The 16211-nt window shown below is 37.4% G+C and overlaps 1 protein-coding gene across 1 annotated transcript in view; it reads left to right on the top strand.

Moving 5' to 3' along the window:
* Positions 1–16211, top strand: part of COG5 (component of oligomeric golgi complex 5) — a 372787-nt gene that overhangs the window by 33857 nt on the left and 322719 nt on the right. The window contains exon 6 of the mRNA XM_019030869.3: positions 2734–2854. Coding sequence (XP_018886414.1) covers positions 2734–2854 — 121 coding nt within the window. The remainder of the gene's footprint in view (positions 1–2733; positions 2855–16211) is intronic.

Raw genomic sequence — 16211 nt, 5'->3', positions numbered from 1 at the left:
GATTGCATGTTTTGAGAGCATACCCTTTGTTGGGTAGGATTAGGGAATTCTGGATGACAATCTTAGAGTAAGAGCTTAATTTCTTCTTACAATGTATTTAAAATCTCAGAGGAATGAGATTTTACGTTCCAAATTATTTATCTAAAAATGTCAGTTCTAACAGGGAAGGTACTGATAATGTTTCCAGTGCAAGATATCCAAGTTACTGGTGTCGAATCCATACAGGTCTGCAGCAACCTCAATTCTTGCCTCCTCAGAAGAAAGAATTCGACTGAGGGGCATAAGGCAGAAAAAGAGACCAAGGTACATTTCAGAGCAGGAGTGGAAGTTTATTTAAAAAGGCTTTAGAACAGGAAAGAAAGAAAGGAAAGTACGCTTGGAAGAGTCCCACGTGGGCACTGAGGTCAGGTGCAGTGTTTAACCTTGATCCGAGGACTTTATAGCCTGGCTCCTTTCCCAAGATTCTTCCCTTAGGGTGGGCTGCCCACATGTCCAGTGCCCTCCTTACCCTTAAGAGGTGAGCACAGGCAGTGTGTTTAGGAATTTCTATGCATGCCCACCTGAGGCTTTCTTCCTTTTTCAGGTGGAGTGCCCCCGGAAGGTCATACTCCACCATTTTGTGTCTTAAAGCACATGCCCTGGAAGTTGCTTTTCCCTGGCATTTGCATTCAATTAACACTTTAATGCACCAGGCGTGGACCATCAGGAAATGTCCTCTCCCTGGCACTGGCTGCCAATTTATCAGTTTTAGAGAGGCAATGTGATAACTTCCAAATCATCAACCGACGTTCCTAGTGGGTGGGGCAATAGCCCTCTCCTGCCCAACTCTTGACTGTCTAACTACCTGCAACAATAACAGTGATTGTTTTTGTTAAGTGCATAGTTGGGACAGAGATACGAGGGTGACTTTTCAATGTTATTTCTTTTTATTTCTTGAATTTTGAATCATGTGCTTGTATTATCTATTCAGAAAACGAATAATATTTAATTAAAAGATAAAGATGCCCCAATTGTCAATTTCCATGAGAAAAATTCTCCTTTGGCATTCCTTTTTTTTATTTAAGTATTTCAGGTTAGTTTCTCTGAAAAGCAGTCAGGTAAACATGTTTAATACTTGATTGGCTTTGACTTACATGTGTTTGTAAATATATATTTGTTTTATGTTTGAGTATGGTGTATGCATACATACGGTGTATTGCTTGTGAGTGCATGGGTGTGGCTGTGTGTGGCTCTGGTGTATGTATTTATTTCACCCATAAAAGAATGTTTATACCTGGAGGTTCAGGGACCCTGGCTTCTCAGAGCTTTTAATTCTTATTGCCACCATGCAGGATTTTTCTCCTTAAACAGGGGAGATGTCCTTGCTTCTCAGTTAGCCTTGGGGCCATTCAAAAATGGTTGTGATGCAGCAGTATGGAATGTCTCTCTTTCCTTTGTAATCACTACTGAGGCTGGAGATCACTACATGTTGGTTATTCAGTATGTCACCCTTTACCACACTCTCCCTCATGCAACTGCTGTGAATCCAGCTTCTGTAATAAAGTGTCCTAAAATACGTGAACCTTTATTTCTTATCTCAGCCTTTTGATAGCTAAAGACCTAGTATTAGATCTGGGAAAAGGAATAGGAAGTGTGTGAAATAGTTTTGTTGTTTATGTGCTTTCTCTTTTATAATTTATTAGTGATTAAAAATCACCACGCATGGTGGCTCACACCTGTAATCCTAGCACTTTGGGAGTCTGAGGTGGGAGGTTCACCTGAGCCCAGTAGTTTGAGAGCAGCCTGGGCAACATGGCAAAACCTCATCTCCACAAAAAATACAATTAGCCAGGCATGGTGGCACATGCCTGTAGTCCCAGCTACTTGGGAGGCTGAGGCAGAAGGATCGCTTGAGCCCAGGAGGTAGAGGTTGCAGAGAGGTGTGATCATGCCACTGCACTCCAGTTTGGGCAACTGAGCGAGACCCTGTTCTCAAAAAAAAAAAAAAAAAAAAAAAGATTAGGAAAATAATGAAGTTGAGAGAAGTTTTAAGACTACTCCTGCAGGATATAGGAAAGAGAAGCTGGGACTGAAAATAACAGGAGGCAGTAGTAGGAAGCTGAGCAACCTAGCATAGTGATTGTCAATTTTGGCTGCACACTGGTACCACCTGGGAATATTAAAAACATGAAAACATAACTCATGCTTGGTTCTAACCCATAGAGATGCTGTTTTAATTGGTCAGGGCTGTGGCCTGGGCATTGGAACATTTTCAGTCTACCCACTTGAATTTGTAATCAAGACTGAGAACCACTGGCCTAGAGAAGAAAGCTGGTTTAGGACTGAAAGAATCCTTGGGTCTCACAGTGCCTCAATTCCAAGTTCTCTCCACTTGGGATGAATTGGAGTTTATTGTAAAATGTAAATATAGTACTTCTGTGTGTTCCCTAGGACATTTGATGCTTTTTAAGACTTGCGATTATTTAGGTTTGTGGTTGGTGGGAAACAAAAAAAGCATGAGTGAATCTTTAGCATCTGGAAAGAATGGGTAGATTCACATATTAAGCACAATGTGAGCCACTGTGTTTTTTTTTTAATTTAAGTTCCGGGATACATGTGCAGGTTTGTTACATAGGTAAACATGTGCCATGGTGGTTTGCTGCACCTATCAACCCACTGTGCTTGTTATTACTATTTATTAATAGTAATAAAACTTCATGGATCAACTAACTTAACATTGTGATGTTTGCACAGGTTGCCTGTGATTTGCTTCGGAGGATTATTCGTATCTTGAATCTCAGTAAGAGACTCCAAGGACAACTGCAAGGGGGAAGTAGAGAGATAACAAAAGCTGCTCAGAGTCTCAATGAACTTGGTAAGTTTTTTTTTTTTTTTAATAAAAAGTTAGTAGAGATTTAAATATTTTTAAGTCACTTGATTGGTTGACTTTTGTTATCACCATTAGCAAGTACTATTAAACAAATTTTTAAATAATTGGCTGTATACAATATTGTAACACTTCTCAGAATGAGTAAGTACAAGTAGTTGATTTCATTGAAATGCTATTTATTTTAATTATATAGTAAAATTGTCCTTTTTCATATACAGGTCTGTGAATTTTAATACATATACAGATTTATGTAAGCACCATTATAGTCATGATACAGAACAATTCCATCACTCCCCCAGATTCCCTCATTATCCCTTCACGATGATGCCTACCTGCTTCCGCTAATCCTGGCAGCCACTGATCTTTTCTCCATCATTGTAGTTTGTGTTTTTGAGAATGACACATAAATGGAATTACAAAGTAGGTGACCTTTTGAGGCTGTCTTCTTGTACTCAAAATAATACCTTTGAGATTTTTTCAAGTTTTGGGGTGTACTAATAGTTTGTTACTTTGTGTTTGATTGAATACCATTGTATGAGTAGCCTGCAGTTTGTTTATTGAGTCACTGATTGAAGGGCATTTGTGTTGTTTCCAGTTTTTGGTGATTATGAATAGGTGTACAGGTCTTTATGTGAAGTTTTCTTTTCTCTAGGAAATATTCTAGAGAAATGCTGTTTTTAACATGACAAATCCCATGCTGATACTATGCCTAGAAGATTTTAAAAATTTATTTCTTTGTTCATTCTTTTCTCAGACATTTATTGCGGGACCTTGACAGTCAAGAGTTTAATGTTCATGGTTTTGACTATTAACCAGCTGCAAAGTCCATGATGCAGCAGTTCATAATTTTTCAGGCAGAATTTTGAATAGCTAGTGAGTGCACATAGAACTGCCCAACACTTTTAATGTGGCTTGGTGGTTTTCTTCTTTTCACTGGGTACCCACTTATTTTTCTGAAGTGGATATATGTAGTGGCATTTGTACTTTGTAGGCTCAGAAGTCTTTAATTATATCCATTTCAGATATCAAGAGTCTGCTTACTCTTGCTATTGTGCTTTGAAAGCAGTTATGCCAAAATAGTATCAGAGAAATGTACATTACATGTTCTTTCTGAATTTTCCTGTCTTTGATTTTTTGATTATATAGTCATGCTATGCTGTAATGCTTATTCCATATTTTTTGTTAATCAAGGAAATCCTTCACAAATAATGCTTCAACAGCATTGCAATTGTATACTGCTGAAATATAGGTTTTGCTTAGGAAAATCATTGGGAATATCTCTAACTTGTGATTTAGTAGGCTTGGAAAATGTCATATAAAAAGTTGAACTTTTAAGCTGGGTGTGGTGGCTGGTACCTGGAGGCCCAGTTACTTGGGAGGTAGAAGCAGGCAGAATTGCTTGAGGCCAGGAGTTTGAGACCAGCCTGGGTGAACAGAACAGATCTCCTCTTGGCTCTAAAAAGTAAAAATTGAGAAGTAAAGAAAATTAAAACAAAATAAAAGTTGAGCATCATAGCATGTGCCTGCAGTCTCAACTACTTGGGAAACTGAGATGGGAGGATCACTCGAGCCCACAAGTTAGAGGCTGCAGTGAGCTGTTATTGCACCACTGTTCTCCACCCTGGGTGACAGAGCAAGATCTTGACTCTTTAAAAAAAAAAAAAAAAAAGTTAACTTTAAACAGTGAGTAATGCTTGTGTGTTGTTTTCACAGTATTATCTAAACATAGAAGGGTAAAAATCCAATTATCAGCCACTGTTTTGCTCTATCACATTTAATAATCCAAGTATCAGCCACTGTTTTGCTCTATCACATTTAATATCTGTGCACCAACAATAGTTTGTAGGATTATGGAATCATTAAACATAGATGCATATTATTCCACGGCTTATTATGGATGTTTGTCATCACTGACACTCCTTCAATATTTAAAAAGTGCTAAATTTTGATTGGATTATGATTATAATTTCTTCTATAATTGACAGATTCTGTAATACAAATGGTCATGTCTTCGAAAAAAAAAAAACAAAAACAGGCACAGCCGGGCACGGTGGCTCACGCCTGTAATCCCAGCACTTTGGGAGGCTGAGGCGGGCGGATCATGAGGTCAAGAGATCGAGACCATCCTGGCCAACATGGTGAAACCCCGTCTCTACTAAAAATACAAAAATTAGCTGGGCATGGTGGTGTGTGCCTGTAATTCCAGCTACTCAGGAGGCTGAGATAGGAGAATCACTTGAACCCAGGAGGCGGAGGTTGCAGTGAGCTGAGATCCTGCAACTGCACTCCAGCCTGGTGACAGAGCGAGACTCTGTCAAAAAAACAAACAAACAAAAAAAAACCCACTAAAAAACAGGCACAAGTATTGATCATAATGTTCTGAGTTAGTATAATGCAGAGTGTAAAACCATTATCCTTCCAATGTGCTGTTGGCTTTACCTAAAGTTTTTATAAAGATTGTTAAAAAGTTTTTGAGAAAATATAGTTCATGGTGGAATGATCTCAAAGTGGATTGTGTTAATCTAATTTTTAAAAGCTTTGCAGATGATGTGTGATTTAATATTTGCAAAGACATCATGTCTTTTTTATTCACAACTGTAGTTCAGTCTTGACCAGTCCTGGCATTTATAATAAGGAGAAGCCAAGGAAAAATAAGTTGCTACATTTGGAATTAATATTTGAGTAAAAGTAATAATTTTGCAGTCACTATTACAGTTACACACATGTACACTAAATGACACTTCTGTGATTGGAACTTCTCTAAAATTGTCAGTGTCTTTATCAGTGTGGTTCTGTTTTTCATTAGAAAGCATTAGAAAGAATAAAATAATGAAGAGTAACAGTGTTTATACCATAGACCCTTGAAATTAGCTTAAAAGCAATGTTTCAAACTTGAAAGGTTTGAGGCTTGATTTGGGACGCCCAGATGAAATACATTGTTGTCTGGAAATTAAGTATATTCTATGAGACTGGGATGTGGAGTGACTACTAGTGGATACAGGTTTGTTTTTAGGGTGATGAAAATGTTCTGGAATTAGATAGTCGTGACTTTTGTGCCACCTTGTCAGTGTACTAAAAACCACTGCATTGTACACTTTGAAAGGGAGAGTTTTATGTTACGTAAATTTGAAATTCGTCAGTGTTGTGTGTATTAATACCTTTGCCTTTTTATTATGGACTAGTATTCCATTGATACATCATAGTTGGTTTATCCATTTACATGCTGATGGACAGTTGCGTTGTTTCTAATTTTTTAATATTATAAATTAAGCTGCTATGAACATTCATGTACAAGTCTTTGTAGGAACATATCCTTTCATGTCTCTTGGATAAATACCTAGGATTGGAATGTCTAGATCATATGGTAGGTATACGTTTAGCTTTTTAAAAAATTGCCAAGATTATTTTTCAAAGTTGTTGTAATGTTTACATTCTTTTCTTTTTTTTTCTTTTTGAGACAAAGTTTTGCTGTCGTTGCCCAGGCTAGAGCACAATGGCGCAATCTCGGCTCACTGCAACCTCCGCCTCCTGGGTTTAAGCAATTCTCCTGCCTCAGCCTCCTGAGTAGCTGGAATTACAGGCCCCCGCCACCATGCCCGGCTAATTTTTGTATATTTAGTAGAGACGGGGTTTCACCATGTTGACCAGGCTGGTCTTGAACTTCTGACCTCAGGTGATCCACCCTTCTCGGCCTCCCAAAGTGCTGGGATTACAGGCGTGAACCACCACGCCCAGCCAATGTTTACATTCTTACCAGTAGTATTTGAAAGTTCTACTTTCCCCTACAACCATGCCAACACATATTACACTGTCTTAATTTTAGTCATTCTAATAGGTATGTCGTGGTATCTTGTTTTAAGTTTTCAAAAAAAGCTGTGGTTAATAAAAGAGTTGAGTAAGGTTTCAATATACTAGATAAATATACAAAAAATTAATTGTGTTTCTGTATACTCTGTTAGCAACAAGCAATTGGAAATTGAAATTCAAAAATACCACTTATAACAGCATAAAAATATGACAGACTTAAGGATAAGTCTAACAAAAGATGTGTAAAACCTGTACACTGAAAACTACAAAATATTGTTGAGAACAAAGAAGACCTAAATCAATCAATCAGTCAATGTTGTTCATCAGTTGGAAGACTTAATATTGTTTATTAAGATGTATGTTCTTCCCAGCTTGATCTATGAATTCAACAGAATTTCAGTTTAAATTCCAGGGGGGCTTTTAGAAATTGACAAGCTGATTTTAAAATTCATATAGAAATTCAGAGGATCTCGAATAGCTAGAATAACTTTTAAGAGAAAACAGAGTTGGAGGAATAACACTACCTGATTTGAAGACTTATTACAAAGACTCCTTAAAGTAATCAAGACATAAAGATCAATGGAACAGAGATCTCAGAAATAGACCCACATATATATGAACAACTGATTTTTGACACATTTAGTAGAGAAAAAAATAGTCTTTTCAACAGATGGTGCAGGAACAATTGGATCTCAATATGCAAAACAGTGAACTTGTATCCATACTTCGTTTCATATAAAAATATCAACTCAGAATGAATTCGTGTCCTAAATGTAAAATCTAAAACTACAGAACTTAAAGTAGGAGACTCAGAAGATTTTTTTATTTTTATTTTTATTTTTTTCTTTTCTTCTTTTCTTAAATTTTTAATTTTACTTTAAGTTCTGGGATACATGTGCAGAACATGCAGGTTTGTTACATAGTTATACATGTGCCATGGTGGTTTGCTGCACCTATCAACCTGTCATCTAGGTTTTTTTGTTGTTGTTGTTTTTTGAGACGGAGTTTCACTCTCGTTGCACAGGCTGGAGTGCAATGGCGCGATCTCCGCTCACCGCAACCTCTGCCTCCTGGGTTCAAGCGACTCTGTTGCCTCAGCCTCCTGAGTAGCTGGGATTACAGGCATTCACCACCACGCCTGGCTAATTTTGTATTTTTAGTAGAGACAGGGCTTCTCCATGTTGGTCAGGCTGATCTTGAACTCCTGACTTCAGGTGATCTGCCCACCTCGGCCTCCCAAAGTGCTGGGATTACAGGCGTGAGCCACTGCGCCTGGCCTAGGTTTTAAGCCTCACATGCATTAGTTATTTATCCTAATACTCTCTCTCCTCTGCCCCCTGCCCCCTGACAGTCCCTGGTGTGTGTTGTTCCCCTCCCTGTGTCCAAGTGTTCTCTTTGTTCAACTCCCATTTACGAGTGAGAACGTGCAGTGTTTGGTTTTCTATTCCTGTGCTAGTTTGCTGAGGATGAAGGCTTCCAGCTTCATCCATGTCCCTGCCAAGGACATGATTTCATTTTTTTTTATGGCTGCATAGTGTGTGTAGCACATTTTCTTTATCCAATCTATCGTTGATGGACATTTGCGTTGGTTTCATGTCTTTGCTATTGTAAATAGTGCTGCAGTAAACATACATGTGCATGTGTCTTTACAGTAGAATGATTTATATTCCTTTGGGTATATCCCAGTAATGGGATTGCTGGGTCAAATGGTATTTCTGGTTCTAGATACTTGAGGAATCGCCACACTTTCTTCCACAACTGTTGAACTAATTTACATTCCCACCAACAGTATAAAAGCATTCCTATTTCTCCACAGCCTCGTCAGCATCTATTGTTTCTTGACTTTTTAGTAATTGCCATTGGCGTGAGATGGTATCTCATTATGGTTTTGATTTGCATTTCTGTAATGATCGGTGATGTTAAGCTTTTTAAAATGTTTGTTGGCTGCATAAATGTTGTCTTTTGAGAAGTGTCTATTCATATCCTTTGCCCACTTTGTGATTTTTTGTTTGTTTCCTTGTAAATTTGTGTAAGTTCCTTGTAGATGCTGGATATTAGACATTTGTCAGATGGGTAGATTGCAAAATTTTTCTTCCATCCTGTAGGTTGCCTGTTCAGTCTGATGATTGTTTCTTTTGCTGTGCAGAAGCTCTTTAGTTTAATTAGATACCATTTATCAATTTTTGTTTTTGTTGCAATTGCTTTTGGCGTTTTCATCATGAAATCTTTGCCCATGCCCATGCCCTGAATGGTCTTGTCTGTGTTTTCATCTAGCATTTTTATAGTTTTGGGTTTTACATTTAAGTCTTTAATCTATCTTGAGTTAATTTTTGAATAAGGTATAAGGAAGGAGTCCAGTTTCAGTTTTCTGTATACAGCTAGCCAGTTTTCCCAGCACCATTTATTAAATAGGGAATCCTTTCCCCATTGCTTGTTTTTGTCCAATTTGTTGAAGATCAGCTGGTTGTACATGTGTAGTGTTATTTCTGAGGTCTCTGTTCTGTTTCATTAGTTACATATCTCTTTTGGTACCAGGACCATGCTGTTTTGGTTACTGTAGCCTTGTAGTATAGTTTGAAGTCAGATCTCATGATGCCTCCAGTTTTGTTCCTTTTGCTTAGGATTGTCTTGGCTATATGAGCTCTTTTTTGGTTCCATATGAAATTTAAAGTAGTTTTTTCTAATTCTGTGAACAATGTTAATGGTAGTTTGATAGGAATAGCATTGAATCTATAAATTACTTTGGGTAGTATGGCCATTTTCACAGTATTGATCTTCCTATCCATGAGCATGGAATGTTTTCTTATTAGTTTGTGTCTTCTCTTATTGCCTTGAGCTGTGGTTTGTAGCTCTCCTTGAAGAGGTCCTTCACTTCCCTTAGTAGCTGTGTTCCTAGATATTTTATTCTGTTTGTAGCAATTGTGAGTGGGAGTTCATTCATGATTGGGCTCTCTGCTTGTCTGTTGTTGGTGTGTAGGAATGCTTGTGATTTTTGCACATTGATTTTGTATCCTGATGCTTCACTGAAGTTGCTTATCAATTTAAGGAGTTTTTGGGCTGAGACGATGGGGTTTTCTAAATATACAGTTATGTCATCTGGAAACAGACAATTTGACTTCCTCTCTTCCTATTTGAATACGCTTTATTTCTTTCTGTTGCCTGCTTGCCCTGGCCAGAACTTCCAATGCTATGTTGAATAGGAGAGGTGAGAGAGGGCATCCTTGTCTTGTGCCCGTTTTCAAAGGGAATGCTTCCAGCTTTTGCCCATTTAGTATGATATTATTGGCTATGGGTTTGTCATAAATAGCTCTCATTGTTTTGAGATATGTTCCATCAGTACCTAGTTTATTGAGAGTTTTTAACATGAAGGTATGTTGAATTTTATCAGAGCCCTTTTCTGTGTCTGTTGAGGTAATCTTATGTTTTTTTGTCATTGGTTCTGTTTATGTGATGGATTATGTTTATTGATTTGCATATGTTGAACCAGCCTTGCATCCCGTAGATGAAGCCGAGTTGATCGTGGTGGATAAGTTTTTTACTGTGCTGCTGGATTTGGTTTGCCAGTATTTTATTGAGGATTTTCACATCGATGTTCATCAGGGATATTGGCCTGAAGTTTTCTTTTTTTGTTGTGTTTCTGCCAGGTTTTGGTTATCAGGATGATGCTGACCTCATAAAATGAGTTAGGGAGGAGTCCCTCCTTTTCAGTTGTTTGGAATAGCATCTGAAGGAGTGGTACCAGCTCTTCTTTGTACCTCTGGTAGAATTCGGCTGTGAATCCGTCTGGTCCTGGGCTTTTTTGGCTGGTAGGCTATTAATTAGTGCCTCAATTTTGGGACTTGTTATTAGTCTATTCAGAGATTTGACTTCTTCCTGGCTTAGTCTTGGGAGTGTGTATGTGTCCAAGTATTTTTCCATTTCTTCTAGATTTTCTAGTTTATTTGCGTAGAGGTTTTTATAGTATTCTCTTGGTGGTAGTTTCTATTTATTTGGGGTCAGTGGTGATATCCTCTTTATCATTTTTTATTGTGTCTACTTGATTCTTCTCTCTTTTCTTCTTTATTAGTCTAGCTAATGCTCTATTTTGTTAATTTTTTCAAAAAACCAGCTCCTGGATTCATTAATTTTTTGAAGGATTTTTCGTGTCTGTGTCTCCTTCAGTTCTGCTCTGATCTTAGTCATTTCTTGTCTTCTGCTAGCTTTTGGGTTTGTTTGCTTTTGCTTCTCTAGTTCTTTTAATTGTGATGTTAAGGTGTCGTTTTTAGATCTTTCCCGCTTTCTCCTGTGGGCATTTAGTGCTATAAATTTCCCTCTAAACACTGCTTTAAATGTGTCCCAGAGATTCTTGTATGTTGTCTCTTTGTTCTAATTGGTTTCAAAGAACTTCTTGATTTCTTCCTTTAATTTTGTTATTTACCCAGGAGTCATTTAGGAGCGGTTGTTCAATTTCCATGTAGTTATTTGGTTTTGAGTGAGTTTCTTAATCCCGAGTTCTAATTTGATTGCATTGTGGACTGTTTGTTATGATTTCCATTCTTTTGCATTTGCTGCAAGTGTTTATTTCCAATTATGTGGTTGATTTTAGAATAACTGCCTTGTGGCACTGAGAAGAATGTATATTCTGTTGATTTAGAATGGATAGTTCTGTAGATGTGTGTTAGGTCCACTTGAGCCAGAGTGAGTTCAAGTCGTGAATATCCTCGTTAATTTTCTGTCCCGTTGATCTGTCTAATGTTGACAGTGGGGTGTTAAAGTCTCCCACTATTACTGTGTGGGAGTCTGAGTCTCTTTGTAGGTCTCTAAGAACTTGTTTTATGAATCTTGGTGCTCCTCTCTTGGGTGTATGTATATTTAGGATAGTTAGCTTTTCTTGTTGAATTGATCCGTTTACGATTATATAATGCCCTTCTTTGTCTTTTTTGATCTTTGTTGGTTTAAAGTCTCTTTTATCAGAGACTAGGATTGTAACCCCTGCTTTTTTTTGTTTCCCATTTGCTTGGTAAATTTTCATCTATCCTCTTATTTTGAGCCTATGTATATCTTTGCACGTGAGATGGGTCTCCTGAATATAGCTCATCAGTGGATCTTGACTCTTTATTCAATTTGCCAGTCTGTACCTTTTTAATTGGGACATTTAGCCCATTTACATTTAAGGTTAAAATTGTTATGTGTGAATTTGATCCTGTCATCATGATGCTAACTTGTTATTTTGCACACTAGTTGATGCAGTTTCTTCATAGTGTCATTGGTGTTTTCATTTTGGCGTGCTTTTGCAGTGGCTGGTACTGGTTTTTCCTTTCCATATTTAGTGCTTCCTTCAGTAGCTCTTGCAAAGCAGGCCTGGTGGTGATGAAATCCCTTAGCATTTGCTTGTCTAGAAAGGATTTCCTTTCTTATTTCTGCTTTGTTCATGAAGCTTAGTTTGGCTGGATATGAAATTCTGGGTTGAAAATTCTTCTCTTTAAGAATGCTGAGGCCAGGCACGGTGACTCATGCCTGTAATCCCAGCACTTTGGGACGCCGAGGCGGGCAGATCTCGAGGTCAGGAGTTCGAGACCAGCCTGACCAACATAGTGAAACCCCTTCTCTACTGAAAATAGAAAAATTAGCCAGGCGTGATGGTGCACACCTGTAATCCCAGCTACTCAGGAGGCTGAGGCAGGAGAATCACTTGAACCTGGGAGGCGGAGGTTGTGGTGAGCCTAGATTGTGCCACTGCACTGCAGCCTGGGCGACAGAGTGAGACTCCATCTCAAAAAAAAAAAAAGGAATGTTGAATATTGGCCCCCACTCTCTTCTGGCTTGTAGAGTTTCTGCTGAGAGATCCGCTGTTAGTCTGATGGGCTTCCCTTTTCTAGGTGACCTGACCTTTTTCTCTGGCTGCTCTTAACATTTTTTCCTTCAATTCAATCCTGAAGAATCTGATGGTTATATGTCTTGGGGTTTATCTTCTCATGGAATATCTTAGTGGTGTTCTCTGTATTTCCTGAATTTGAATGTTGGCCTGTCTTGCTAGGCTGGGGAAGTTCTCCTGGATAATATCCTGAAGAGTCTTTTCCAACTTGATTCCATTCACCCCATCTCTTTCAGGTACTCCAATCAATCATAGGTTCTTTATTTTTACATAGTTCCATATTTCTCCGAGATTTTGTTCATTTTTTTTTCATTCTTTTTTCTCTAATCTTGTCTGTATGCCTTATTTCAGCAAGGTGATCTTCAGACTCTGATATCCTTTCTTCCACTTGATCTATTTGGCTGTTGATACTTGTGTATGCTTCACTAAGTTTTTCAGCTGCATCAGGTCATTAGTGTTCCCCTCTAAACTGGTTATTCTAGTTAGCAGCTCCTGTAACCTTTTATCAAGGTTCTTAGCTTCTTTGCATTGGGTTAGAACATGCTTCTTTAGCTCAGCAGAGTTTGTAATTACCCACCTTCTGAAGCCTACTTCTGTCAATTAGTTCATCTCATCCTCCGTCCAGTTCTGCGCCCTTGCTGGAGAGCTGTTGCGATCATTTGGAGGAGAAGAGGCATTCTGGTTATTGGAATTTTCAGCATTTTTTCACTGGTTTTTCCTCATCTTTGTGGATTTATCTACCTTTGATCTTTGAGGCTGGTGACCTTTGGATGGGGTTTTTGTGTGGGGGTCTTTTTGTTGTTGTTGTTGTTGCTTTCTGTTTGTTAGTTTTTCTTCCAACGGACCCCTCTTCTGCAGGTCTGCTGCAGTTTGCTGGGGGTCCACTGCAGACCCTGTTCACCTGGGTATCACCAGTGGAGGCTGCAGAACAGAAAAGATTGCTGCCTGCTCCTTCCTCTGGAAGCTTTGCCCCAGAGGGTCACTGGCCTGATGCCAGCTGGAGCTCTCCTGTATGAGGTGTCTGTCAACTCCTGTTGGGAGGTCTCTCCCAGAAACATAGAAGATTTCTGTGACTTTGAATTAGACAGTGATTCTTAGATGTTACCCAAAGCACAATTCACAAGAGAATAAAGTTGATAAATTAGATTTCATCAAAATTTAAGAAGCTCTTCAAATGATACTGTTACGAGAATAAAAAGACAAACTGTGGACAAGGAGAAAATATTTGCAAAGTATGTTTGATAGAGGACTTGCATCCAGACATATCAAAAGACTTAAAACTTAATAGGAACTCCAACAACCCACTTAAAAAATAGGCAAAAGAGTTGAACAGACACTTCACCCAAGATGATGACAGATATGCATCTGTAAACATGCTGAACATCGTTAGGCATTAGGGAAATGAAAATGAAAAGTATACTATTATTGTGAGAGAATAAGCAGAATTATTTTAGTGCAGACATATTTATTGTACTTTTTAATGCAGGTTATTATGTAATAGTTTAAAAAATAAAACTACAAAGTGTAGATTGAATGATTAAGTTATATCACATAGATTCATGATTTTTCTTTAAGAAGAGTCTTGGGACTAGATGAAAATTTAGATAGGCATTACTACAAAGTGGTGATGTTATTTAAGCATGAGTAAGGTAATGTACTTACTACATTCATGGCTGCCAAGAGACAGTATTTACCTGGGTAAATTTGTCATAATCCAGGATCTGTTCTCTTTCTTACTCTTTCTGGCTTAGAAACTTTATTTTGCTACACTGAGAATTGATTTAATAATTGTTTATAGATATTTTATTGCCTGACTTGTTCTAAAGAGGGCATTAATTTGACTAACAGTAAATCAAAAGATAATGAAAAAGAGACTAGCAACAAGAGTAAAAGAAGGATGATTTGTAGGGAGTTTCTTTGACAGCCCAGCTTTTACATTAAAGTCCTCAATTGCGGCAGGAAGGATTCATCATTCTCCTCTCCACCTCCCATCGATGGATACTCTGCTTTTGAGGGGAAATGGAATATGGGATTCACAGGAGGGTGAGGATGACTGTATCTCTTACACACTATAATGACAACTCATCCTTCTGAAATTTTCCCAATTCTGTATATTAATGCATTTAGTCTCTCGAATGTTAGAACGATTCTCTACTAATCCCACTTGTGAAAACAGAATTGTTAGTATATTTATGGTTCAAATGTATAGGTTACCGTGATAAACTTTGTATCTTTTTTAATATTCTTTGCTGAATCAATCTCTTCGTTTTATGAAGTCTGCTTATATATCTAGCAAGATTTTTAGCTTTCATCAATAATATATCTATATCCCACATATTGAGTCTCATGATAACATTAATTCTAGGTAGCTATTTAGTATTATCTAATCTATTTTTGACTTATCCTACGAATAGAGATTAAAGGAGGAAAAATTTCCCATAAAGTAACCAGACCATACCTTCATGAATACTCTTTAGTCTGTTTATGAAAATCATGATTTATAATTTGTTTAATTTATTTATCAAACAATTAGGTTTCAATATACATAAGCCCTGTAGCTTGTTAGAATCTCCTACAGAGTGAGTAAAATGCAGTGTCTGTGTTTGAGAAGTGTAAGATCTGTCCTTATCTATAAACTCAGCATAAAACTGATAATGACAGCAACAATATATTGATGATGATGATGATGATGATGATATGCATGGGGTAAACCAGTCTCTGCCTAGTCTTCCTATTTTGGCTCATCTGCACTTTGCATGAAGTAACAGTAAAAAAACTTTGGTCATTCTTTTATCATAAAACTTGGAAAAATTCATTTACTTATTCAGCCATTGTTTATTGAATATCTACTATGTGTGCTATGTGCTGTTCCAGACACTGAAAACACAAGACACTGAACAAAACAGAAACCCCCTACCCTTTGTAGAATGTATATTCCAGTGGGTCCTAAGGACACCCATCTGGTGTATCTGTAAAAATCTGATTCTAAAGCCTGAGCTCGTAAACCACCAATGCTATACTCTTTTCTTAAACTCTGTGGCAGCATTTAATTGCTTCATAAAAGGGATTTCTGCTATTGATAGGTCTCCCAGTGTCGTTTAAAAAAAAATCACATTATTATTGTACTTTCTAAGAATACTTTATACAAAATAGGTTTAAATGTATATTATAATTAAGTGAAAATGAGAAAATGACTTCTGGTTGAGCTATAACCTCATAATAAACCAAAATATAAAATGTGTGTGTGTGTATGTGTGTGTGTGTGTGTGTGTAAAATAGGCCATGTTTATATAGAAAATGTATTTTATGTTAGGATTGTGGGTTGACTGTTGTTAGTAACTTAATATTCTATTTTAAAGCTTTATTGCATTATTGAAGAATCATTTTTTAAAAGTATAATCAAGCAATTGGATATGATAGAAAATATTTCCTCTACTAATTTTAATCGCTTATGGTCTATTTTCTGAGTTTTACATTTTTATTGCCTAGCTGCAATATATTAACACCATGTGTCATGAGAGAATATTCTTTTATTTTATTTTATTATTATTATACTTTAAGTTTTAGGGTACATGTGTACAATGTGCAGGTTTGTTACATATGTATACATGTGCCATGTTGGTGTGCTGCACCCATTAACTCGTCATTTAGCATTAGGTATATCTCCTAATGCTTTCCCTT

This window comes from Gorilla gorilla, chromosome 6 (assembly GCF_029281585.2).
Source record: "Gorilla gorilla gorilla isolate KB3781 chromosome 6, NHGRI_mGorGor1-v2.1_pri, whole genome shotgun sequence".
NCBI lineage: Eukaryota > Metazoa > Chordata > Mammalia > Primates > Hominidae > Gorilla > Gorilla gorilla.
This window is presented reverse-complemented; position numbering and strand designations above follow the sequence as displayed.